Source organism: Corvus moneduloides, chromosome 8, assembly GCF_009650955.1.
Source record: "Corvus moneduloides isolate bCorMon1 chromosome 8, bCorMon1.pri, whole genome shotgun sequence".
NCBI lineage: Eukaryota > Metazoa > Chordata > Aves > Passeriformes > Corvidae > Corvus > Corvus moneduloides.
In genome coordinates, this window is record NC_045483.1 from 21,371,826 (window position 1) to 21,397,583 (window position 25,758).

At 42.6% G+C, this 25,758-nt stretch overlaps 3 protein-coding genes across 5 annotated transcripts in view; 2 read left to right on the plus strand and 1 right to left on the minus strand.

The window, feature by feature from the left end:
* The window catches only part of VCL (vinculin), a 63,210-nt gene extending 60,027 nt beyond the window's left edge, over window positions 1-3,183 (plus strand). For both annotated transcript variants that reach the window (XM_032115566.1, XM_032115567.1), the window contains one exon: window positions 588-3,183. In XM_032115566.1, the coding sequence (XP_031971457.1) occupies window positions 588-734 (147 nt within the window). In that variant the 3' untranslated portion in view covers window positions 735-3,183. The remainder of the gene's footprint in view (window positions 1-587) is intronic.
* A 1,886-nt stretch (window positions 3,184-5,069) lies between these two features.
* Window positions 5,070-25,054, minus strand: AP3M1 (adaptor related protein complex 3 subunit mu 1). Of its 2 annotated transcripts, none has more exons than XM_032115571.1 (9): window positions 24,700-24,855; window positions 15,962-16,237; window positions 14,771-14,942; window positions 12,353-12,490; window positions 10,383-10,468; window positions 9,889-10,022; window positions 8,988-9,195; window positions 7,500-7,644; window positions 5,070-6,200 (listed from the first exon to the last, which is right to left on the minus strand). In XM_032115571.1, exons 2-9 carry the CDS (start codon window positions 16,232-16,234, stop codon window positions 6,100-6,102), a joined length of 1,257 nt encoding a protein of 418 aa, XP_031971462.1. In that variant the 5' UTR covers window positions 16,235-16,237; window positions 24,700-24,855; the 3' UTR covers window positions 5,070-6,099. The 2 variants fall into 2 exon arrangements, with proteins under 2 accessions (XP_031971462.1, XP_031971463.1); XM_032115572.1 differs by lacking the exon at window positions 24,700-24,855 and adding an exon at window positions 24,958-25,054 and having other exon boundaries at window positions 5,842-6,200.
* Window positions 25,055-25,115: 61 nt separating this feature from the next.
* ADK (adenosine kinase) overlaps window positions 25,116-25,758 on the plus strand; it is a 272,381-nt gene continuing 271,738 nt past the window's right edge. Inside the window, exon 1 of the mRNA XM_032115798.1 lies at window positions 25,116-25,223. Within this exon, the coding sequence (XP_031971689.1) occupies window positions 25,168-25,223 (56 nt within the window). The 5' untranslated portion in view covers window positions 25,116-25,167. The remainder of the gene's footprint in view (window positions 25,224-25,758) is intronic.

Sequence of the window (25,758 nt, forward strand, 5' to 3'; positions counted from 1 at the left end):
CAGTTGTTTAGGGAAGATAACTTTTATACAGCACCTTGTTTTCTGGCTCAAACGCTCAAAGTTTAATAGAGGAACGAGACAAAAAGCTACTCGGGTTCCATTTTTGCGATGAACAACTTGTTAATCTCTTGCTTTGCTGGTAAAAAGCTGAGGGAAATACTCGGCGCCACAAGACGCCGCAGGCTGGACCTGGGAGGGGCAGGGGCGCCCTCAGGTGGATTCTAGGGGAAACGTTTATTTTCCAGTATCATCTCGAGTCTGCAGCTCAGTTACCTTCAAATTCATCTTTTCAGGAGAAATGCCGCAGCTTTGGCTTCTGAGAGAGTTTATTCTACTTAGTGACATTAAGCTTTTATTCAGATTTTGCACAAATATATGGTGAGGAAGAGGAAAGTTTTGTTTTAATGAGGATAACACTTGCTGGCTTCCAGAGACAGTTACTTTACTTATATTTTCATAGTTTAACTTAGCAATTAGCAGACTTAATATATTTGTACTGGGAGTCTTTGTGCACAAAGTGTTTTACATGCTACTGTCCTAATCATGGTATTTACTGATATGTTGGAAATTCTTCTTTTTCTTGACAGGCAACTGAGATGTTGGTTCATAATGCCCAGAATCTCATGCAGTCTGTGAAGGAAACTGTGAGAGAAGCTGAAGCAGCATCCATTAAGATAAGAACAGATGCTGGATTCACTCTTCGCTGGGTCAGAAAGACCCCATGGTATCAGTAAATACTTGCCACATTAGTATTGTTTTCTGTAACATAAAATGCCTTTTTTTGGAAACTTCAGAAGAGTTATATTAACAGCAGAAGGTGCTGTATACATGATCTTAAGATTAGCTTATGCTAATGCCCCATTCTAAGGGTATGAGTTATAAGATAATGCATTTCAAATGTCTTTGGAACACATTTGATATCCAACACCTCTAATTTTCTGCCAACAGTAGACAGTTCTTATAATTTAATTTTTTTTCAAGATTCTATTAGTGAACTCTGTACTCCCAGAAGCACATTTCATTTACGCACTGTATATTCCAGTAGTTTCCATGTGATGATATAAAACATGGACCTCACTTAAGCTTGTCTTGAGAGTTTAGGACACTTGGTTACTTGGCAGTTTTTTAGGGACAATCATTGATACAGAAACATTCAACTTTTCAACAGGATTTTAACTGGCTGTTCTAAAACCATGCAGAAATGATGGAAGGTGTGGGGTTTTTAATTAAAAGGGGGAAGGTGGGGCAGCCGAACAGTTGTAAACTGAGGATTAAAACTCCATGTCTGAAATGCTATTTTTTTTTTTTTGCTTTTGATTCTTACCTGGCAACAGTACTTTTACAGAAGCTGGAGCTGTCTCTGTCCCTCTCCTGTCACCCTGTAGGTAGGCATTCCAGAACTCTCATACTGTACTGAAAGGTTTTGCAGAGAATGTTAGTGCCACACTGTTGACAGCTTGAGCCTTATGGCTGGAGACCTTAAATCATGGAACTCTTTCCTTGCTCAATTCAGCAATGTATTGAGCTGAAAAATCCTGGTTCTCTTAACCTAGCTGCATGTCCAGGACCAGAAGATGCCACATGTTGGCTCTTTTCTTTCTGAAAACCAAATGAGCACATGCAATAATTCTTATTTCCCTCTTCCCTCCATCTGATGTGATTCCAGCCGCTCCAGGTGGAAATTAAAAGATAAAGATATTCAGTTAAAAAATACCTTTGGCTTCACTGCTCGTTTCCAACAATGCATAAGCTTTTTGAAACCTGAGCTCTGCAGGGACATGAAACCCTCTTTAGGTAGTCTGGTGGCTACCAGCAAATGATGGTTCCTAATGCAGCACATACCTCATTATTTTTACTGCTTGTGGAGTTTCGAGTCTCAAAATCTCTTTTTCAAGTTCTAGTAATAGTGAATTGAACAATTGTTCCTGTATCTTTAAAAAAAATCCCAAACAAAATGACAACAGTAAAACCCTCCAAATTCCCTCCCCTTACTAAAACAGATTTATGATGTTTTATCCTTCCATAATTGAATATGCCTTCATATATATATATATATATATTCATTCATATACATTCATTTAATTGCCCCATAGAAAGAAAAACTTGTTTGAGAATGAGTTTCTGCATTTGCAAGGAACACTTGCAGACTTTTGCCCAAATCAGCACTGACCTCATAATACCCTCTTAATTTGCTGAGAATTGTTGCACGATCAAACCACCTTGAACAGAAGTGTCCTTGTGGAAAAACTTCTCAGTCTTAACAGCTCAAAGGAAGAGACACAGCACAGTCAGCCGTCCTCTACCTGCCTGCAACAGTTATTCTACACTTGGACCTTCTCCCTTCCACCCCCTTCATTGCACTGTTATCTAAAAAGGGAAGTTAAACTGTTGATAATACAACTGCCTCAAACTGACCTCAGCAAGAGAAGGCGTGTGTTCGTCTTGAATTTGCTCCTTGTGTCTGGGTGAAATATGTGGTACTTAGGATCTTTCCTGAGTACTCTCTTCCTGCAGTTACCTGCAACAGGAAGAAGAAGGAAGGGGTGCCAGAGCCTTAACCTGGATGCATTTGATTGGTTTATACCAGGTCTTTTAACATAATTTTAATGTAGTAATTTCTATTTAATAGTAAATAACACTGAATAAGTAGGGATTATTTTAAAGGGATTTTCTAAATAGTCTTCCTGTATTGCTTTTCAATGCTTCTCACATCCCCTCATCCCGCTCCCCCATCCAGGCTTCTCTGTGAGATATTTTTTTTTATTATTATTATTTTAGCATCACTGTTTAGTTGCTTGAATGATATTAATGCAATATTACTAATGCCTTTAATACATAATTGTTTATGCCAAAGATCACTTTTTGTTTATTGAGGAATGTTTGCAGGAGAGTTATGAATCATTGGTTGCCTTTGATATTCTTCCAGAATGTTTGGTCTAAGTTCTCGAACTGTTCATAGAAGCCGAGATACTTGTCCACCTTATGCAATTACTGCATTTTTGAACACTATTGGTCTTTGGACCTGAAGTGCAGCAGAAATTTGAATAAGACCGTGAATGTCACTTAGAAATATTTTACCACTATAAAACTTTGTTTATAAACCAAAATGTATTGTATAGCCTAATGTTTTCAACCTTTCTTTGGTTCTGTTAAAACAATAAAAATGCATTTGTATAAATGTCAGCTTCTGAGTGTTAACGATAACAGAGCAGTGGATGATGCTGTAAGAAGAGCAGCAAAGAGCTAAACCAAAGAACAGTTGTTTCTACATGTTCTGAACAGAAAAAAAGTGCAAAGTTTCTCAAACAGAAGATTAAACAAAGGGTTTTTGTCTTTTATGCCTGTCAAACTAGTAAATAAAGAATTTACTGGAAGCTGTGTTCAGTGGGAGAAAACAGGAGATTTTCCTGAGGTGTGACAGTAATCTGCTGTATTCTGAGAACTTGAAAGGGGGGGTTTGCCTGGTCCTGTCAGTAAGGGAAGAACGGCTACTCTGACCAGCATCATGTTAATCTGAATTTTACTTCTCAAATTGAGTGCAAGGGTGATTAGCGTGAAACCACTGTTTTACTTCCTTCACCTTAAGAGCCTCTTATAAACACTTTTTCTTGCTAAAAATTTCTACCAGCACACAATGTTCTGACTTGGTGGAACCAATGTTTACTGGTACCGTAGGACCAAATGTAGCCCCATAGTGCCAGAGGGCACCTGGGATTTAGTAATAATTGGTAAAATTCAGAGTTTTGTACTGTTCACACAGTTCTCTCCATGTCTGAGAGAAGATGAGACCCTGACAGACAACCACGTTTGTCAGCACTCCCAGAGCTGGACACGTGGAGAAGGGGAGATCAGAACTTGGCAGTGCAACTCCTTGCCAACGATTTTCTGTGATTCCCTAAGCTCTACTCTTCATAGAGGTGCTGGTAATTTTTTTTTTTTAAACAGAACAGGAACACAGGCCCCCTTCTGCAGTTGAACTTCCTGTGTTTGGAGATAGAGCAGGAACCAGCACATGTACAAGTAAAGGTATTGGCCTTACAGTACAACCATGTCCTTGACAAAACACATCTCCATGGCCAGGCTGGTTTCCTACCAGGTGAGTGCAATTCTTGATTTCTGGTGAGTTCTGGTGATGAGCTGGGAAGAATGGTTCCAGCCTTTCCCCCTAACAGCTTTTGCGCCACCTTCCCTGGTGCCCGAGGTCCCGCGGGCAGGCGGGGCTTGTTCTGTCACACGCGGCAGGCAGCGCTGGCCTCGGGGCTGGAGCTCTGACACTTCTTTATGTCCTAGCTCAGGGTGTCAGCTCTGAAAGGCCACGGTGCAGCATTTCCAGGCTGCTAATGCAGAGAGCAGCTCCAGCTGCTCAGACTGCAGCTTGGGATGTTACCAGTTACCTCTGAAGACAAGATTTCTTCCACAGTTACAGTAACTGAAGGATGATGCCATTTGCTGAAACGCAGAGCAGAACTGTAGGATGAGTATTGAATTGATGGATGTTTCTTCAGTTGAAAAAGGCAGACTAGAAAGTTGGTAGCTTTTAATAACCAGGGTTGTGTCTACACAAATGGAAGATCTTACTAGATGCAAAGTTACAAACAGAGAGTGTATGCTCATTTCTTTCTTACTGACTTGCTGCCAGCGTTTGGATGGATTTCTCCTCCTCTTTCCAGACTGAATCATTTTTTGTCCTAGTATTTGAAATTTTGACTACTAAATTATTTTAGTTCTTACTCTTCTTCTGAAGCAAAGTTAGTACCTACTTATCAATTTGTAAGCCAAACAGGTTAGAGAAATAAAGGGTCTCCAGTATCCCACCCTTAATTAATACTGATCAAATGCATGGTTTGGAACCTGATAGGTGCTGTGGAGTATGTTTTGGTTTAGAAAGATGTTTTTGTTGGTGTGTAACAAGAAGTTCAGTCAGCTTTGCTCTGACTGCTGAATCTTTGAAATATCATGAATAAGTAGTTGTCCTGCATTTAAAAATAAAATATGAAAGGGACATTACCTGTCATGCTCCTACCAGCCTTTTTAGACTCTAAGCAGTGCACAGTGAGCAAGTTCAGTAGAGAGGTAGCAAATAGTCATTGTTTAATTGTGTATCAGATGCCTTCTGCTTAAGAGCATCATGAATCGTTTACAAGAGCATGAACATTTCATAAGATGAGACGTATTTGCAGTAGAGTTCCCTTTATTTCAGAACATTAAAGCACACAACCATTAAATACACTTGACACTTCTATTGTGCTATCTAAAAAGCTACTCTTGAAGGTACACACTGCACAGATCTGGTGGCATCCACTTCAAACAAGTGGAACATCTAAAAGCAAAGGCTTCACATAAAAAATAGATCTTACTCTCTGCAACTGTATTCTTAAAAAAAATGATGGGGATGATGAGATTGAATGGAAAGAAAGTGGATTACTGAAGCAACAATCACCTCCCAGATTTAATGCAGGATGTTATTTTTATCAGCTCATCTGCAGATGGCAGAAAATGAAAGCTGATTAAGGCAAATGCTTCTTAAGAAAGGCGATTTCTTGTAAACAACACAGAAATTATTTTTTACTTCATCAGAAGCTTTTTCAGGAGTGACACTTGCAATGTCCCAGGCCCCCAGGGGACCCCTGCCCCTCTCACTGCTGCTCTCTGTTTCTGAAGGGATTACATGCTGCTTTGTGGAATGCAGCTTGCAGCTGGCTGTGGGTGGAACTGAGCTTTCTTTGCAGGCGGCTGCAGCAGCAAAACATGCCACCAGAAGACTTTTCCAGTGACCTGTAGGGCCTTCAGAATGTGCTTGACCTCAGGGCTTTGGTATCTGACTGGCAGTGTAATGTTTGCAACATTTTGTGGGTTGCCCATATCCAACTATTCACCAGCACAACAATTCAGTAAAAAAAGAGTGGAAGTGTAATAGAAAAAAAATACCTTACTTTAAAGCCATATTAAGAAAAACTAAGCTATGCTTTCATTTTAAGAGCTGCTGTGCACAAATACTTTGATCCCAAACTAATCAGTGTCTATAAATTAATGGGCACCTAATCAACATAAGTCACTAAGCAGTCAAGTTTTTTAAAGGGGAATTTCCTCAGCATTTTCTCATGTCCTGACTTGGAATTTTCCTGCTTTTGTAATATATTTGACACCTTTAAAAGGCTTGTATTTTTCTCCATACATGTCTAGGCGATTCACTTTCAGTCCTGAAAAAAGACAGAGACAAGTACAAAGTTAAAAGCAGAATACTAGGACAGGAATCACAGCAGTCTGATTAGAAATCCGGCTGCCTTGAAGCACATTAGGATTGGTAAGGAAGCTCATTTTCCTTTCTTTCACAAGTTCATCTGGTTTGAAGCGGCAGATAACATTCTTGTCACCTAATCATAGCTGTCTTGGCAGGGCAACACCTTGTTTTTCTTCTACACCATATGCCAATATCCTCCTTCCAAGAGATGAACTATGGAACAAACGAGTATCTTCCACCGTTCCTGTACACTGCACTCATTGTCCATCATGGAGATGAAGCAAAGGACAAGTTTCAGAATTCTTTTCACTCCCAGTCGTAATTGCAAGAACCAGAAATCCCTCTACTATTCCCTGAGGAAGGCCAGTAGCTATTAATTACCTATGGTTTCAGGTTGTTCCATGCTTTCTCACAGGTCCATTATCTTTGGCATCCAGGTGCTGGACCAACTCTGTCTTGCTAGATTAAAACCAGTTTAGAGGTAACTGCAGGATTCTGTTCTTATACAAGAACTAAGTGTTACCTACTCAAGTAGTCTAGGACCCAAAAAGACCATAGCCTGGTCCCTGTCCAGAAAGGTACTACCACCAACTCTCATCAACTGCCTGCAGTCATCTTCCTGCTCCTCCTACTCCTCTCCAAATGTGAGTCCTTGCACTGTTAGAGCCTTAATCCTGCAAAGCTTGCTCGGAGAAGCATTTTACACACGGACAGCTCACATGATTTAAGTGTTTGCACACTGAGGCCTTGTCTGCTTTAAATTTACTTTTGCACTTACTCTATAGACTTCATTCTGCTTTTACTTGCAGATTGTTTTAAAGATGAAAATCTAACCAGCTCCAGAAGGAAAGAGTAAGAAGGGCGTTCTCCAAAATTAATGTAAGTTTATGACCACTAGAAAGAGCTTTAGTGATAGGAGGCTAAAGGAATTCAGGAGCAGCACACTAAATCATCATCCATTGATCTTCACTAAACAGATACATTGCATGTTTAATGCAGTAGTCAAAAAAGAAAAATCCATTCTTCTGTGTACTTCTCACAGTCTTTCTTGAGCAAAACAATTGGGAATTCACAATTCCCATCAAAGGAATCTTCCAGCAAGGGTAACTGTCAGGTTTGGGTAAATCAGACTTTGTAATTTTGGACCAAGCTGACTTCAAATCTGCATCTCCAATTAAATGATTAACAGTTTCCCAATTCATTTCCTACTACAACTCATTCTGCCAACACCAATTTCATGTAACACCCTGCCACTCACCTGAAATTGCAAGCTGTTGTATCTTAAACTGGATGTTTAGACTTGGGTTCTCCTCTGGCTTGGGGGCTCCAGACTGCAGATTCACTATACCCTTCAGGTTTGGTAGCTTTTGAGGGGTAATTTTCCCCACATCCCACGTTAGCACCTTGTCAGGAAGGAGAGAATAGCAGTAATAGCATTCTAGGAAACAACCTCTGAGGTCAAGTTCATGTCCAGTTTTAGTTTGCAGGCTGGGTACAGACAGTAGCCTGGTAGCCCTGAGAATTACCTCACTGGCTGTGAGAGGGCTCTTTCAGGTATGGGGTCTTTTTTTCACACTGTCAGTGTTCCTTTGTGGGTCTGTGCACTGAGAAGATCTTGTTCCCTTTGCTAAGGATGCTTGACCCTGATGTCAGTTTGGGTCAGCTGGATCCATGAAGCCAAGACAGAAACCAGCACAAAGATCATAGAAACTTAAACACGAGAATGAGGAGGGTAGGAGCAAGGCCCTGGACCAAAGGAGATGTCTCAGACAGATTTTCTTAAGGCTCACTTGTTTGCCATTGATTCTAACACTCTGGAGAAAGTGGAACCAAGCAGGCACTTTACTCACCCACAAGAGGTGGTTGGTTTGTTCTTATCATAAACTGATACATGCAGAAAAACCTCAGTTCTCTCTGCTTCTACAAATTTTTGCAGTTTCAATCTACCTTGTTAGCCCAGCTCTTGACAAAAACACAGTTAAATTTATTTCTGCAGAGAGGAAAGCACACCTTAAGTGTTTTTGTCAGTCTTTTTCTTTTAAAAAGATCAAGGTCTATTGTTTTTGAAACAAAATGCTTCTTGGAGAGCTTTCCCTAACAGTTTTAATCAATTGCTGACTGTTATATTCCAAGGGCAGCAGCAAGAGCAGGGTATTAGAGCCAGCAGAATGGTTTGGCTCAAACTGCTTTTCAGCAAAATGGCTTCTGGGTACTAAAAGGCTTCAGGAGCTTTAGGAAATTTATGCCTCAAACCCCAACTCAGAGGCAAGAAAGCAGGAGCCCAAAATATGTTTTTTCAAACACTTTATCCTCCTGTGTGCCTTTAGGCAGATCTTTTGGAAGAAATTTTTTTCTCATCTCCTGCTCCCAGTTTTTCTGGCTACCTGTTTTCAAGGCTGGTGCATTTTATTCAGATAAATATGTTTTCATAAGATAGATTGCAAAATCTATAATGGCTGGAACTATCAGCAAAATACTGCTGCATCCACTAAGGAAAAATATTAGTGGGTGAAAGAGCAGGGTGAAAAGAGAGGAAGTGAAGGAAAAGGATACTGACAAAGTCAGAAATCACAACTGGTGTGTATCTAAGTTTGAAAAAGCAAATTTTAAAGTTAAATTTTTATATATAAATATGCTGAACAGAGTTTTCTGCTAAGTGTGGAACACTGCTCCAGTGTGCTGCAATATGGGTGACTTGTTGTAATGCCATCTTCAATATTTAAATAAATAAAAATGTAAGACTTACTTTAGTAACTGGGTCAAATGTATAGCTGCCTTGTGTAGCAGTGAGGTTCATGTTAAGTACGGCCTTTGGCATGTGAACTGTCATGACAACTCCTTCTACTGTTTTCCCCATATTCTGTTTTGGTCCAATGGTAACATCAAATCTTCCTGAAGATGTATTTTCCTTAAAACTGATCATGTGCTTCACATATACAGGAATTGCCACCAAGCTGAAAAGAGAAGACAGTAGCTGAATGCATCCTGGCTACTTCTCTACTTGAGAAATTAAAGCACTTTCTCATAAATAGTTCTTGTGTTTCTGGTAGGTGTTCAAGTTGGAACCAGTTTGTTTCAGAAGTGACAAGTGAAGTGATACTCTGCTCTTCAGCATCATTACTGAAGTGATTTTATTAGCAGAGAATCACAGGGAAAAAAAATTTATTTTCTTCCAAATATCTTGTCCTATTCTCTCTTCCTTCACCTGCTTTTTTTTTAAAGTAATCTCACTGAGCCAAATCTCAGAAGAGCCACTAGTCAGATCAAGCTTTAGTTTGCAACTATCTGCAGTTAGACTTCTTTTGTTTTATTTGCTTTTATTTTTGCTCTTCATGAAGCTCAGAGTCCTCCATGTACACAGAGACTCACCCACAAAGCATCTAGCACCAACAATGATTACTAGGAATGAATAGCCCTATATTGCTGTCATATGTGATTTATTCCACTTAAAAATTATTGCTGAGTATCTGCAGGTCACTGAAAAATGGTTTTCTTCTCTTAGTGGGGATAGATGAGACAAAACCTGAGCACATGCATTTTAGAACAATGCAAATTCCCCCCTTAACCAGGAGGAATGTGCTGTCACTCAGGTGGAAAGCAGCAGGTGGTGCAGCTGGAGAAGCAGTGTGTCTGCAATGGAAACGTACTTCTGGGAACTGACACGGTAGGAGATCAATCTGAAATTGCCATCGGGAGGAATAAACGAAAGGACTCTCTCAGACTCCCAGCGTTTGAACCGAATACACGGATGGAAGCTGACATCATCCAGCAGCCGTGGGTTCTGGAAGGAGTGGCAAAATGGTAAGTGACATCTCACCAAGTACCAGCAGTTTGAGCTAGCTACTGAACTCCACCCAACTCCTATTTCTTAGACTCTAAGTAGCCATTATCAGAGACATGGTACTGAGCTAGATGGATTTCTGATCTGACTGGGTACAGCAGCTCCTGTGAGGGTATTTTTATGCACAAAAGCCATTCCAACTACTGAACAATGCAACTGCTACAATATAATGCAAAACTTGTTACTTTTCATATGTGTAACACATGAAATAGTGATAGTGCTCTTGAAATTGTTTAACTCTGATCACTAAGAAAAATAAATCCTGAGCAATTAAGATTCCCAAACATAGGCTGAATTTACCATGAAAGACAGAGAAAGATCTGGCATTCCTGAGAGCTTAATACACGAATCAATAACGCCTTGGATTTCTGCAAAGACTGTGGAACCTGCAGGGAAAAACAAGACACTTGACTTAACATTATTATGAAAGGCCTAACAGATGTGGTGAAGTGCAGCTAGAGGGCACAGATGACATTTGCACAACACTCAACAACATGCCAAGCCCAGCTAGGGAAGGTCATTCCAGTTACCTGTGTCCTGGGCAGCTTGCTAAAATACATGAGCCAGAGCAAACAGCCTGTCCCAAATTGGTTAAATTATACTTGTACCAGCTGATACACAGGACTTGTGCTTGAACTGGTTGCCAGCAAAAAGCAAATAAGAATTTTGTGACACACCAGCTCTAAATCTTCTTTCACGTCTGTTCCCAGTCTCCAGAAAACTAGCAAGTTGTGTAGTGGTGCAGGGAAGTTGAAACACATCGAAATAGTCAATACCAAAATGCAGTAAATTGGTGCTATAAAGCTCCAGCTAACCTTGGCTTTCACAAATAAAGGCTGTTAAATAATGAAATTAAATATTCATCTTGATGTTAAATAAATCTGTAGCAAAAGACCCCAACCCCCAAAGCAAGAATACCAAGCGTTTTACCCAGGAAATGCTCATTTCCTGAAATACCTCCTAAGTACAGAAAGACATAAGCAGGACTCTGGACTAATTAATTAGCTCCACATGCAAAGGTAATTTTAGAAGATGGGTAGAAACTAGCTCATCCGGGGAAGGAGAAATGGTGACTTTCTATTTAGTTTTAAAAGAAGGAATCCTGTTTCAGCTTAAAGCAGTCAACCATATCTCTATGAAACAAGGTAACTTCCCTATTTTAATGGAGCAACCTTATCTACTTCTTAGTCCTAGTGAAGGCTATAAAGAAAGGCTCTTGCATTGCTGGTCCCCAAAGGATCAGAGCAGAAAAGAGTAGCTATGACTACTGCAGCAGATCCTCAGTAGGAAATTAAACACTTGGTGCACACTGATTTGGCCTGAAATACACATAGAAACACACCATGGTCTTGATTGTACCTTCTCAGACTAAGCACTCACACTCCTGGGAATCCTAATGAGCTAGGACAGTTACACAGTCATCAGCATATTCTATAAGGGCCCTAAAAGGGCCACCTTCTTTTAGCTTCAAGATGGGGAGAGTAAGAGCTGCACAACAGCTATTTATGACTACCCACTTAAACAGCGGCCAAAGCATTTGTTGGTGTACAGAACCAAACCAACACTGACGCTGCTACAACAGCAGCACTGAATGAAATGATGAGAGGTTTGCTCCCTGCCCCATACCACCACAAAACGGTGTCCTGCAGTTTTCAGCCTTGCTAACTGCTGGCCCCAATACTGAACAAAACAGCAGGTTCCTGCCCACAGCTTTGCAGTTCTCTTTTTGCATAGTTTTTTTCTTTTTCTTGGCACAGAAGTTATCAGGTTCCTCCTCCCAGTTAATCTCAGAAAAAAGACTTTTGTATTTGAAAATTGTATGTTTCATTCACAGAAAAGAAAGGAGTATTATTATGCTTCATAATATCTGGCTCCAGTTTAAATGTAAGGAAAACAATACTGTCCAGCTATTTTGCACCAAGTTTATCTTGCTGTCAGAAGAAAGCTAATGAAAGATTTTGTCTTGCTCACTTGAGGGCCTTCAAGGACTACAGTACGTTGTTGGCAGGAATGATGGGAGATATATACAAACAGAAAACATGCTTCTTGTGAATGTTCTTGAAGCAGCCCAGGGCATGTTGCTGTTTTAAGATAAACTGAAGAAATACATTTAGGCACATAATTTTAAATTGAATATTTCTACCTAAGATATAGATTCATGTACATAAAACATGCAAAAAATAAGACAGCTGGATTGTATCCTCTCTAAACATCATTAGCTATATGCAAACACACTTAAGAAACAAATATTAGTTTGTAGGGCATCTTACCTGATTTGTCTATAATCGCATCAATTTCTTCAATGACATCAAAATAGGCTTCGTTGTTTGTGTATTTTACCCCTGCTCTGCGCCAAGGAATGTTGGACAACTGTCCAGTGGGAAGTGTGTCTCCCACATTACTACTGCCTTAAAAATGAAAAGGAACTCAAAATCAACAATTAATTACAAAAGGAATGTTTCAACTGCCAAAATTAAAAATCAAGGTAAGGCTTGCCCCCAAGAACTGTAGCCTAGAACCTGAACCCCTACAACATTATTCGTGAGGTGACGTTAAGGCACTGGGGCCATGTGCCCAGACTTAACAGCTTTCAGACTATATTTTGCACAGCAAAACACAATGCTCAAGTCAGCAGGAGGTTTGAGTGGGAGTAGATGTGGGGCTAGATCTTGTGAAGGATTTCATCACTAATTAAAGACATGACAGCTCCCTGTGAGGGCCTTAAGCCTGCTTCCCCCTTCTCCTATGAGTTTTAGCAGTATAACTTCAGGGCTGAATAATAGGTAAGAGTCATTAGCAAGAAAGATGTAAGAAGCCTTGGGGAGGCCTCCCACAGTCTTTGCTTGGAGATGGTGTTAGGCTGAGGGTCTCACCCTTGGTACCCATCTGAGCTACCCTGCATCAACCTGACAGCCATGTCTCTGCCTGGCCATGTGTCAAATCGATCCAGACCCTGGCCCAGATTGGACTTTCTGGCTTGAGCTGTCCATTCTGGTGGATGTTACTGGCAGTCACTGAGCTGTAGATGACCTGTTATCATCTGATCCTGTCCCTGACCTGTTGCTTCAACTTGTGGGCTCCTGACCAATGAATGATGCCACTGTCCCTGCCTGCCTTGCTCTCACCCTTGGCTCCTGGTTCGCAGTGCCATCCAGCATGAGAAAAGGGCTTCCTGAGCTACCTAGTTATAAAGTAAATTGATGATGCTCTACAAAGGGGAAAAAAAAATCTTATCACTTCTGAGGCTTAGGTGACTGATGCCACAATCCCAGCACAGTGGAAACAACTCCCTCTGCTAGAAGTAGGTCTTGGGATAGGGCCACAGCTCATGCTGGCTTGTGCCCTTTAGCACAAAGAACGTGGTAGCATGTCCTGCCATGTGAATCAGCTTCACTGAGAAGTTGGTGGCCAGCAGGTATCATTTCTACAAAACCTGCCCTATCCTGGCAGGCAGAAAACAAGTTTTAACTCGTTTGAGCTAGTAGAAGTAGTTACTGAAAAAAAAAACCCTTCCTGAAGTCCACCCCTGTATGTACTATAACTCAGGGGGGAGGAGTTACAGCCTTTTCTTCACTCCCATTGTATCTCTGAAGAGGAGCAGTTGCTGTGTCTGTCCCTCAGCAGCCTTGCAGGGTGCAGCACTGCTGCCAGGCCAGGTAGGTAGGAGAGCTCTCGGGCTGCTGTTTCCACCTGCTCAGCACTGAGCTGTTGAGAGTGACAAGATGCAGGCTGCCTTGGGCAGGCGCTTTAGGCTCCTAGGGAATTTTAATAAGGCTTTAGATAAAACAAGAGGATTTGATGCTGCAACCCTTGGCTTCAGTAGTCTTAATTCTTCTTACAGAGGTCCATCTAGTCCATTAATGTCGTATTTTTCATAAGTGTAAATACTAGCATCCAAACCCACATTTTAAAAAACCTAACCAAACTCCAAATAACAGAAATTAAAACTGATGAGATTTATACTCGAAGATTAAACCATATCTACTACATTAAAGACCAGCTCCTCTGAGTACTACGTGTGTGGCCCTGCAGCCCAGCTACTCCCCTTCTCTAACACAATGTCCAGGCGACCGTCTCGCATCTCTCTGCCCCCATGTGACACCTCATGGCTCACCTCCCTTGCACCCGCTTGCCAGACAAACAGATTCCACCAGCTCAGCTGACAGACATTTGGCTTTATCACTGCAAGACAGACCCATTTACAACAGCCTGAAATCAGTTCTGAAATCAAATCCATATGAATCCATGTGCTGATTGGTATTGGGGGCAGAATGGAGGATGAGGACAGCAAGGATTTATTAGGTATCTATTATATATCTTCCTATAAGGATTCCTTATAAAATGCTTAACCTTCTCCAATGCCCCTAAGTTATTCAAAGCTTAGAGTTAGCTCTGGTCCCAATCCCAGAGCACCTGTCTCCAGTATGCCCTGACTGTGCTAGGAGCTGCTGTTCCTGAGGGACTTCAGCAGCTGTGGCTGAACGAGACAGTGCCACCGAGGACAGCAAAGGGGCCAGGTGTAAACTGCAAATAAGGAGGGAGTTGCTTTTATTCAACCCCTATTTATGAGAAGCAGCAGGACAGTGCCCTCACCTTACAGATTCACCAATATATTATTTTTTAGCTATGAGGAATGATAGGCTTTACTTTTAAGCAGCCGTCACTGCTGAAATGATATATTTTCATACCTGTGATGGAGTTGACAACAGAGCGCAAAATTGTGGGAGGCTTAATCAGCTCCTTCAGTATGTTAGATTCTGTTGCCAGTGGAAAGCCATTGTCTAGCATTTCTTCTAGAAGTTCATACACAATTACTACATTGTCCTTAATTGCTGTCTCAGAACATTCGCCGAAGTAATCCTAAACAAATTCAGAGATTACAAAAGAGAGGATTTTTATTCCTGTTAGAATGCTTTGCGAAAGGAAGTTTGTTTGGTTTTTTCTTCTTAGAGAAACCCTCCAATATATGAGGCCACTTTAGTGCCTAAACTGACTAGCTATTTCTATAGTCTAATGGCATCATGTAGTATAAGGTTATACTTATAATCTAATTGAAAATAAATACAAGCATGAACAGTGAAATTAATGTAATCTGATGTACTACTATTTATGTCACAAAGGTCCTTCCACTTGTGAACATTAACACATCTTCAGCTACAAGACTCTTGTAAAATAAAGCTACTGTCTTTTGGCAATGCTCAATCTTCACAGAGTTTTCTTTATATACAATATTTGTGAAATTGTTTGAGAAGTGACTCAAGCTTTGCAGCCCTTTCCTCACTACAGAGTGCATGCTGCCTGACTACATGATACTTCTTCCCATCTACATAACATGAACTGTACAAAAGCTTACAGAAAAAATCCCAGCATTTACAAAGTGGGATTTGGGTTCTAGTGCCTGTGAGTGCACAAAATAAACCTTTTTTTCCTTTGTACTCTATAAACCTGTGCTTGACTTAAAAATTGCAGATGGAAAAGTCACCAACAGAAGATGACTACTACCTGTCTCTAGAAGAAGTTTATATTAAAAATCCCTTGAAGTTATTTTAGAATCATAGAATCACAGAATGTTAAGGGGTGGTCCCAACCACCACTGCCATGGGCATGGAGAGGTTGCTCAAAGCCCCATACAACCTGGCCCTGACCACTGCCAGGGTTGGCTCATCCACAACCTCCCTGGGCAACCTGTTCCATTCAATATTTTACCATCCTCACAGTATAGAATTTTTTCCTAATATCTAGCCTAAATTTCCCCTCTTTCAGTTTGTACTCATTTCTCCTTATCCTATCACTATAGTTCCTGATGAAGAGTCCCTCTCTGGCTTCCCTGTAGGCCCCCTTCAGACACTGAATTTTAAAATCATTTAATGGTGACAGACCTGGAAAGTATCTGCTACTCGGTGCAGAAATTCAATTACAAAGAGTGGTGGCACTTCTGTCTGTATGACAGACACAAAGAAGATTTTATCCCGGTAGATGCTGATGAGGTAGTGATGTGGAGTTGAGATGACAGGAGGCACATTCTCAACATCGATTGCTTTCTCCTGAGCTTCAAAGAAATAATCGCACACAGATTGGCTCACAACGCTCTTCCAGTGCTTCTCCAAGAATATATCACCAGAACAGTTTATAAGAAACAGGCTGTGGATCATTTTCTGTTGGAAACACATTAAAAGAAGTTAAACAAAAGGATATGTGGATTGACATTTCTTATCCCAGATTCCCTTACAATGGTTATTCTTTATTAACATGCACTGTGAATTTAGGAAAAATATCTACTTTGTTGCTTTTCTTTGAATTCTATTTTCTTTATTTAGAAGAATGTTCCACCAAAAACTACTTGCCACTGGATTAAATTGCTAAGGTATATCAGAATGCAAGCAAGAAGCAAGCACCCTTGTTTTCCACTTTCATCCCTATCTGGTATTTGCAATTTATTTCTTAAAGAAAAGCTGACTCTCATGAGCTGGCACTCGCTCAAATGCATTTGCCGACGTGTAAGAGTAACTCATACATAAAATTTCCTATGGCAGTGCAGTTGGCCTGGCAGTTACACACATAACTTAGAATTGCTCTATCTTAAAGATACAGCTCTTTGCTTGTCAGCTTTCAGTTGCTGAACTAGAAAAGTGCTTTTTATTTGCTGGCAGATTAGTCTTACAATCTATGCCAAGCTGCACTTGGGTAAAGGGTTGGAATTCATTAAAAGTACATAAAACTAGCCATTTAAATCTGATTTAATGAATGAAATTGCCTCAAATGTGCTTGGCATGCATGAAATATGTTTACATAAAACGTTTGTCACTTAAAAACTCACTAATGTAAAAGGGGAGTATGAACTGCAGGTAAGGAATGTAACTTTTTTCTTATCTCTTTAAACATTTACAAATAATATGCCTCAGCCACTGATCCTTCATTTTATTCATGGTACAAGAAGCTTATCTGTCTATTAAAAACATAATTCCTAGTCTATTTCTCAACTTCTAATGAGAAAGTGAACTAAGTTGTTGATAAAATGAATAGACTATTATCTCTGCATCTACAGAGGAGACAAATGCTAGCACGCTTCAGTTTATCTCTTCAGCCTTTACATGAGACAGATACAATGCTTTGGCTAACCTGCAGCGTAATGATCCTCTTACAAAAATAAGTTCCAGTTAAAACTTGGGCCTGGAAAACAAACCAAACTGTAATCCCAACAGCAGCTTCTCAAGGTGAAGTTAACGTGGTATTCAATATCAAGCATAAATTAATCTGTAGTTGAAGAAGCTGCCCCTGGCACTGTCTGTTGTTCCCTTTTGCCTCTCAGGTATTGATTTGAGTAGGTCTGTGGCTCTGCAATTATCTACATTAGGAAAATGGTTCAGCCAGAAATTGACCCAGCAAAAGGAGCTGCTGGTCAGATCAGCTTCCTAATGCAAATTATTACACTGCCAGAGAGTGCTAGAGCTGGCACAGGGCAGGTTGTGGAAATGGGCAGATGATAGCAATGGAGATCCAGAATTGAAAGCCTTTGGAGGAATTCAACCATGACTGGAAAGAGACCAGACAATTACTGGGTGTTCACACCTTGAAACAGGAAGACCACCATCAACTCTGCATGTCCAAGAGAAGTCAAACACACCTACAAAAAACCTATCATAGTTTTCATTAATTTTACCATGTTTGGCCAGGATCTTGTCATAAAAGGCAGATAAAATTTGCTCCTTCGCTGTCAACTCTGGCACACTAATGTGAAGATAGCACGGAAGCATCTAGATATACATGACCCAGTCCCACAGGGATTTTAAGGAGTCCAAACACTAGGACTAAATCTCATTCCAAACTACTGGAATAAGCACTTAGCTCTACCCAGAGTGAGCTTGTGTTGCTGCGTCTGAATCTAAACTACCCCGAGTACTAACTCATCTACCAATACACTTCTAACAATGAAAAATGGTGTGGCCCTCTAGATTTTGACGAAACAAAAGTATGTCTTCCAAAGCTCACCAAAGACTGTGAAAAGGACACCTCAGTAAGGTTGTCAGTATGCTATTTCCCTCCACCTAAGTCAGCAGATGTGGGAAGAGAGCCAAGATTCAGCTTTTCAAATTCTAAACTCCAGCTGCTCCTTCACAAGTGTGACACCAATGTGCTCATCTTCACTGAGGCCTTGCCAGGTCTCAGATACCTCCTGCCAAGAGCATGCTGTCTTTGGTGGCAGACAAAAAAAGACCAATAGTCAAAAGGTGGACAAAAAAATTCATGTAAGCCAATATGGAATGCAAAAGGAAGCTCTTTTAGAACCTGTGATTGCAAATTTGCTTAAAAGTGGGAAAGGAAACAAAGCTACAAAGTGTTACTGCATGTTTCTACTATCTCTCTCCTGGACCAAATTAATCTCTAATTTTGTTTGTTAAAAAAACCAGACAATTTTATTCTGTGAGCACAGCATTTTTACAAAGGAGACTCAACACAATTGCTTTAATCCAGTTCAAGTAAACATGTTCTGAATTTAGCCAGCGCTGAACATTAAAGCCTTCCAAAATCTCCTGGATAGTCACACAACGGAGGCAAGTATAATCAAGCACTCAATGTCAGTATTGTTCAACACCATGGCTGCCCACACATATGAAGGTGCTCAGCTATAAAGCTTAGATCAGATCTCTGTACATTTTTAAATGGATACAATGGCTTATCTGTTAACAAATATAAGACCCATTTCCTATTAAATGCACATAAAGCTGCATCAGAGAGTCCAGCACAAGCAGCACTAGTAAGATTCCACTTCCAGAGGAGCCGATCCACAGCCTGCTCTGGAGGAACTATGTTAGACCACAGGCCACTTCCAATGATACTCTGACAAAGTGTATCAGACATGTGACAGAGTGTTTGTAAGCCCCAGCAGTTGTGCCTCTGTTAACATTCATCCAGATTCTATTCATCTACATATCAGAAATGACCGCATTTGTCACAATATACTTTTAACAAGCACAGATTGTGTGGTCTGTGCAGCAGACCACACAATCACAGCAAGGTCCTGGTGCACCAAATGACTGTAAAACCAGGGCCCCTCCTTTTGCCCTAAGTTCCACTTAGAATATTAGACCATGATTTGATATGCAATCAAGGGAGGGTGTGGGTAGCCAGAAAGGGAGGTAGCACTGGGCCACTGCCCTTCTTCACTCATCTGCCCCAAGCTGCCTAGGTACCAGCTGTGTTCACAGGAGTGTTTGTGTGGCCTTGTGGTGAACCGGAGTAGCAAACTGATCCAGGGGACCATGCTTGGCAGATGACAGCTTTGTAGTACCTGTGGAAACTGAGCAGTAAAATCCCACCTAACTGCCTAGCAGCCTAGTTTCTGAGTAGGAAGATAGGGATTACAGGATTTCCCATGATACATATTCTGCTTCTAGTCTAAGACTTCCCTTCAAATCCTCTCACTTCTCTCTTCTTTCACAACTTTTAGCAGTATGCTAATTTGCTGCTAATTTGAAGTGCTCTGGAAAACTGAAGCTCTCTCCTTGCAGCCTAAGTGCAGAGCAGGCAGCCCCAGAGGCAGAAGCCCTGCCTTGTCAGTCAAGGGACAGCTCAGTTGGTACACTTCCCAGTGCTGACTAGAATAAAGAAGCTCTTATAGCAGTGGGGACATCAGTCTATTACACACAAGACTAAGTAATTTGATTTATCCCATGCACTGTCAAGCAATTGGCACCAGCTGATTAAAGATGGATTTCATGTTGAATATCTTAGAACTGGTAACACTATAAAAATATCAATACAAGATATGTAAACTATTATTTAACAAAAATTACTTACATTGCTCCAAATACTGAAGATTTCCCTGTTACTCTATTTTTGAGTGCCAGATTTCATTGCAGATATGTAGAGATCCCTGAATTAATTTCTCAGTGCCTTACCTTCTTGTCTCATCAGAACATTAGACTTGAAAAGGAAAAAAGACTGACAAATGCTCAACATTAGAAATCAATTGAGTAACATTAATTCCTCACACCAGCAGGTCGCTATTTGTGGCCAACAGCAAATTGTGTTAAGAGCTGCAGCACTTTGAGGGTAAAGGTCTTGAAACAAAGTTCCCAAGTTTAAAAAAACAGTAGCAAAAGTACATCACCAGAATTCCTGAATCATGAGATTCTTCTACCCCTTTGAGATGTCAGCATAAAACCACTCTATGTAAGGTACTGAAGGTGTTTCTAGGACTATTTGAAAAGGACATGCCTCCCATCTCTCTGCTTTTAGGCCTACCTAAGAGCAGACTGAAGGTGTACATGGATCATTATTTGCATCTAGGCCAAAGCAAACTGTTCAAGCTTACTTCCAGAAGGCTGACAGCCTTTCATGTTACTGCCTGACTGAAAGGCATCTTACAGGCTCTGCAACAACAAGCAGCCCTACAGTTTCGCAGCTTCTTCTCACAGACTTCCCATCCTTGCTCTGACATGTAAAACTCCATGTGATTCTTCTCAAGTCATTCCCATCCTACCAGAATCTGAAGTCCACACAGAAGAAAAACATATTTTAACTAAGACGCCTTCAATGTGCTGTTTCCATGTCTCTAACTTTTCTTTTGACTAAATCTGGATTTGCAACGTTACTGATTTTCAAATTCTTGGCACGGAAACATCTGGACTAAAGTCACAGCAGGCTCACAAGACAAAAGCAGAGCTCATTGGCAAGAGAGAGAGGCTGCGAGCATGGGAACAAAGACTGATTGCACATGCTTGTCCTTAGCTACAATTAAGTACTCTAAAATGTAATTAATGCAGAAATACTGTTAACAGCTGCTTTTCCGTAAAGCTGAGCTGAGTTACATCCAAAGCTCTGAAACCAGGAAGTAAGGAATTTATCACTGACCTCTGCAATGCCCTTTAGAGCTAGTACTAATTATTGGAAATAGCTCCAAACAGGACCATCACTGGGGAAGTATTCCACAACTTCCATGTTCCCTGATTTTGGCATAGCTGCTGTAAAGAGTGGAAGGATGAGTGGGGGTAGACTGTCTGAGTCTCTGTTATGTATTTGTGGAAATGAACTTCTAGTGACAAGTGAATGGAAAGTAATCAAATGCTTAAAGTAATCTGGAGAAATAAGCTAAAATAGGCAGTTCTGTTTCTATTGTAAAGCTAGTACTTTTGTCACAATCCACTAGTCAGTTGTTCAGCTTTTTCCTATAAATTCAAAATGTGCCACAAATGTGTTTCTGACCTCCCCAACCCCATTCACTGGCTTTCAAACCAGCAAACCTAATAAATAGAAGTCCCATTAAACACCTGAACAGCACTTTCAAGACAGATAACATGGCAGCTCTGAAATATTGTATAATTGGCTGGACCAACCTGATACATCATTAGGAGCTGTGCTTCAAGCTGATAAATCTGGAAGTCTCAGGTTCACTAAAACATGAATGTTCTGTAATTTCACAGGTTTTTTAATGCTCCTATTATTGTTTGTGTGTCTTAATGATGCTGCTCAAGTATCATGAATCTTTTTACATATAAGATGCTCATGGTTTAGGTATCTGTACATCAAAGTAAAAACATTTTTGTAACCTTTCTTAAGAACTGCCTATTGGCCCCCTCTGTTAGCCAAGCAAAACTTTGTATCTGGTCAACACCATGAAGTACATGTGTCTGTACAACTACTCAGAAACATATTTTATCAGCAAGATCATCCCTGTTAAAGACTAAATGTTTTGCTTCCCAGATGTTCAGTATACATTTATTTATCTTTGCTCTCATTTAAAACACTGTTAGTAACTTTCTGTAATTGTTTTTAAAAGGAAGTAGTCCTCTGAGAATACTCTGAAGTTGTCTTAAATCCATGTTTGGTATCCATAACAAAATTTGCAACTTCCTCTGTGCTTTTACCAGTACCGATTACAGCCTGCATGAGAATTTGTGCATCATTTCATCTACTGTCTAATGAGCTTTCCAATAATACACTTGCATGGTGCCTCTGTTCAATTCAGTTCCAGTATAAATCTTCTAATTGCTGGCAAGAGAGTTCCATCTCTTGTCAACAGAACAATATTAGATCCCGAATAATTGAACAATATTAGATTCTGAATAACTGCAGTTCCCTTTGGGACCTGCAAGAATAGAAAGCTTTGCTGTAAAAGCTGGAAAAGCAAGAGTTTCTTAGAAAAAAACCCACACCAAAGCAATTAAAAATTCATTGCTAAAACTACATTTTTACATGGAGGTGGAACATTTCGAACACAACTTACTCTGAATCAGTAGCTTTAGGACTACTAAGGGGTGACTTAATTCACTCTCTGAAAGCTGTACTGCATAGACAGAGGGCCAAATGGACACAGATAAAGTGAGTATCATGTCACTTATTTACTGTCCATGGTATTTTCAGGAAAGACTGATAATTAGGCTCATATTCCAGCTGAGGAACTCTGAATGGACAAGGCAGCAGGATTCAATCATAGGATATAAAAGCCCCAACTCAGTAGTTCTTCGTGAAGATGTTTTCCATCATGCTCTCTCAATTCACTCCTCCAGTAAGTTTGACAGGCCGGAGCAACAGTGCTACCAGCTTTATACTACTCTCTTTCACAGGCTCTATTTGAAGAGGCACCCAAGGTTCCAGGAAGGACAAGCACAGTGCCAGAGAGCCATGCACTACTGAAATACTCTATCAGAGCCAGCAAGTACCACTGGAACTCTGCTGGACATGACAGCTCTTTCTAACGTGTGTGCCCTCTGCCACAACCAGTCCAAACACAGAGGGCAGAAAGAAGGCACTAACCACTTGTACCTTCCTTCTCCTCCAAGAGGAGAGAGCAAAGCAGCACTCTGATTCTTTCCCCCTGTATGAATCAGTCTCATGAATACTGTCTTATTTGAAGAAGCTCCTGTTAAAAGGTTGCCTTTCATACATTATGTTCAATAAGCATAAAAGATCTAACTTATCTTCTCTGTATTAATTTTTTAAAATTTATATGTGAAGCTATAAGTTGAGGAAAAACTAAAGGGAAATAAGAGGAATGAATGTAACATTTTAAACAAATTTTAATTTGGTTTCTTTCCATTATTACAGACATCAAGTACAGCTACTACTTGTCTCCTGCTGTTCAGACTTCTCTTCCTCAAGGACTTCAATTTCTCTTTTTTGAATCCTCATGACAAGGTTTCTACTAAAGATTCTTCATGTAAGATCTTTATATGAGAGAATAACTGGCACTTAGTTGGTGCATAGCTGTCTTGCACAACAGAAAATTTAATTTCTGAATAAAACCAGTAAAACCAAACATGAGAAGACATGGAGTATTCTTAATGCTTGATTTGCCATTTCCAAGGCATTTTCAGATATGTGTACACAGGCAGTAAAGAATCTGTTTGTCCCTTGTTTCTTTCCCCAAAAAACCAAGTTTGCTTGTGTTTTTGAGTTAGCACCCAACACAGCACATTAATGTTCCAAGACATTTTTTCCAGGGAAATACCATTCAGATATTTCTTCTTCTTCTTCTTTTCTGTAACAAATAAATGAGAAGCTATGTATGATTCAAACCTGCTGGGAACAGCCACAGCAGAATCATTCTCATGGTTGGTATAGTCAGTTCTTTTGTAAAACATTGTTTCCATCATTTTACCTCTTGCAGAAGTAATTGAATTTGGTTTTGCTTTTCTTGCAAAATACCTTTTCCTCTCCCATACGGCAGTCTGCCTGCTATGAACACAAATTTTCATTATTCAAGTATGATTTTTTGCCTGGTTGGTAATAGAAAAGCTGCACTGAATGGTGATGCTATTCCTTCGGTTTGATTAACACTTAATGGGTACGAATCGTTCATCAGACTGAAAAGATGGTAAGTGCATTACTAATTCAAAGCAGATTTGACCTGAAACAAAAGAGAAGAAGTGGCAACCTCCATTCAGTTACCGCTGGGTATTGAACATGGCAGAAGGATGTGCACTGCATAGTGGTGGATGATAATGGGTTGATTCCCAGAGCATATTATGCAGATCTGCACTCACAGGGCCCCTTGCTAATTAAGCAAGTATACCACGAGTAGGAACACCATGGCTGCAACAATGCTGCTGAAGATCGACCCAGGTGAGCCGGCGTCGCTCCACCGCCCGCCCTGCCCCTCCCGGCCTGGCGTTGCTGCGGGCTCTGCCGCGAACGGCGGCTCCCGCATCGCCCCTCCCGCAGGCCCTGTGCTGTCTGCCCTGAGAATCACAATAAATGCCCTCCCGGTGCACAATCCCCCTCATCCCTGCCGCCTCATCTTGGAGCGTGAGCGACGCAGAGCCGCCGGTACGGGGCTCTGACCCGACCCTCCTCACTCTCCGCCGGGCGGTTCCTCACCTTCGCCAGAGCCCAGAACAACGTGGGGAGGGGGGAGTTTATTCAAACACGGCAACGATTTTGTATTTAAACGGCACCGAACAACGGAAACGGAGGCGGGTAAAACGGAAAGTCTCGGATTTGCGGAGCAGCCTCCCCGTACCGCCGCTGGCGGGGATGTCGCCCCTGCCCCACTCTGGCCAACCAGCGTGGCCGGGACCGGGCACGGGCAGCTCCCGCCTGGCGAGTATCCCGTCCCCCCGAGCAAGGGCCGCGCCGCCCCACTCCCTCACGGCCCGGACCCCCGCGCGCCACGTACCTCCCCCGGCCCGGCACGGCCCGTCCCGCTCCCGGGGCAGCGGCCAAGATGGCGGCGAGGCCCGGCGGCGGCGCGGGGCCGCCCCCCGGCGGAGGCGAAGGCGGCCGGGGCGCTGCCTGCGCCGAGCGCCCGAGCACGGCCCCCTCCCTCCCCGGGCCCGCCGGGCCCGCTGCCGTGGCCGCCCCTCACCGCCGGTTGGCACCGCTCGGCCTCGGCGGCCGGCAGGGACCGGGAGCAGCCCCCGGGCGCTAAACCCACCCGGGCCGGCGCCGCGGCAGCGCGCGGCTGGGCAGGGACGGCGGGCGGCGCGGGCTCCGCTCCCCGCCCCGTCAGGCGCCCGGCGCGGCCGTACGTTCGTCCCGGCGCCCCCGCCCCCCGGTGGCGGTGCCGGCGCGGTCGGCGGGGCGGGCCGGGGCTGGCGGGCGGGCCGAGGGGAGCGGAGCGCGCCGCACGCCGCCCAGCGCGAAGATGGCAGCGGGGGAGCCGCAAGCCAAGAAGCTCAAGCTGGAGCAGAAGCAGCTGAGGTAACGGGCGCCAGGACGGGCTCTGCTTCGCGAGCAGCCCCGGGGGATGGCGGAGTGTCGCTGGTGCTGCCCCCGGCGAAGGGCGAGACACGTGCCGCCGCCGCGGTGTGGTCAGAGTCCGCCGGCAGGGTCCCGCCGCGCCGGGCTGTGCTCGGCCGGGCTGCGCTCGCGCGGGGGTGCGGGCGGCCGCGCCGCGGCACCGGGCGCACGTGGAGGCGGCGGCGGGGCCGTCCCGCCGCGCTGCCCCGGCTCCTGCCGCGGTACCGCTGCCCGGGCCCGGCGGGTGCCCGCGGGCGCCGCCGCACTGGGCTCCCCGCAGCCGGGGCAGCGGCGGGTGGGCGGCGCGGGGGCCCCGCCGTGCCCTGGGGTCGAGTCGGTCAGTGCGAATGAGCTGCTGAGCATCTGGATGGGGTCGTGCGCTGAAACAGAACGCTGCCCGCAGCGATGGCCCCCGTACTAGAGCCCGGCTGGGGTTGTCATTTCGGCTGCTTCCCCTTTGAAAACAGCCTCTGAAAAACGCCCCGATTAATACTCG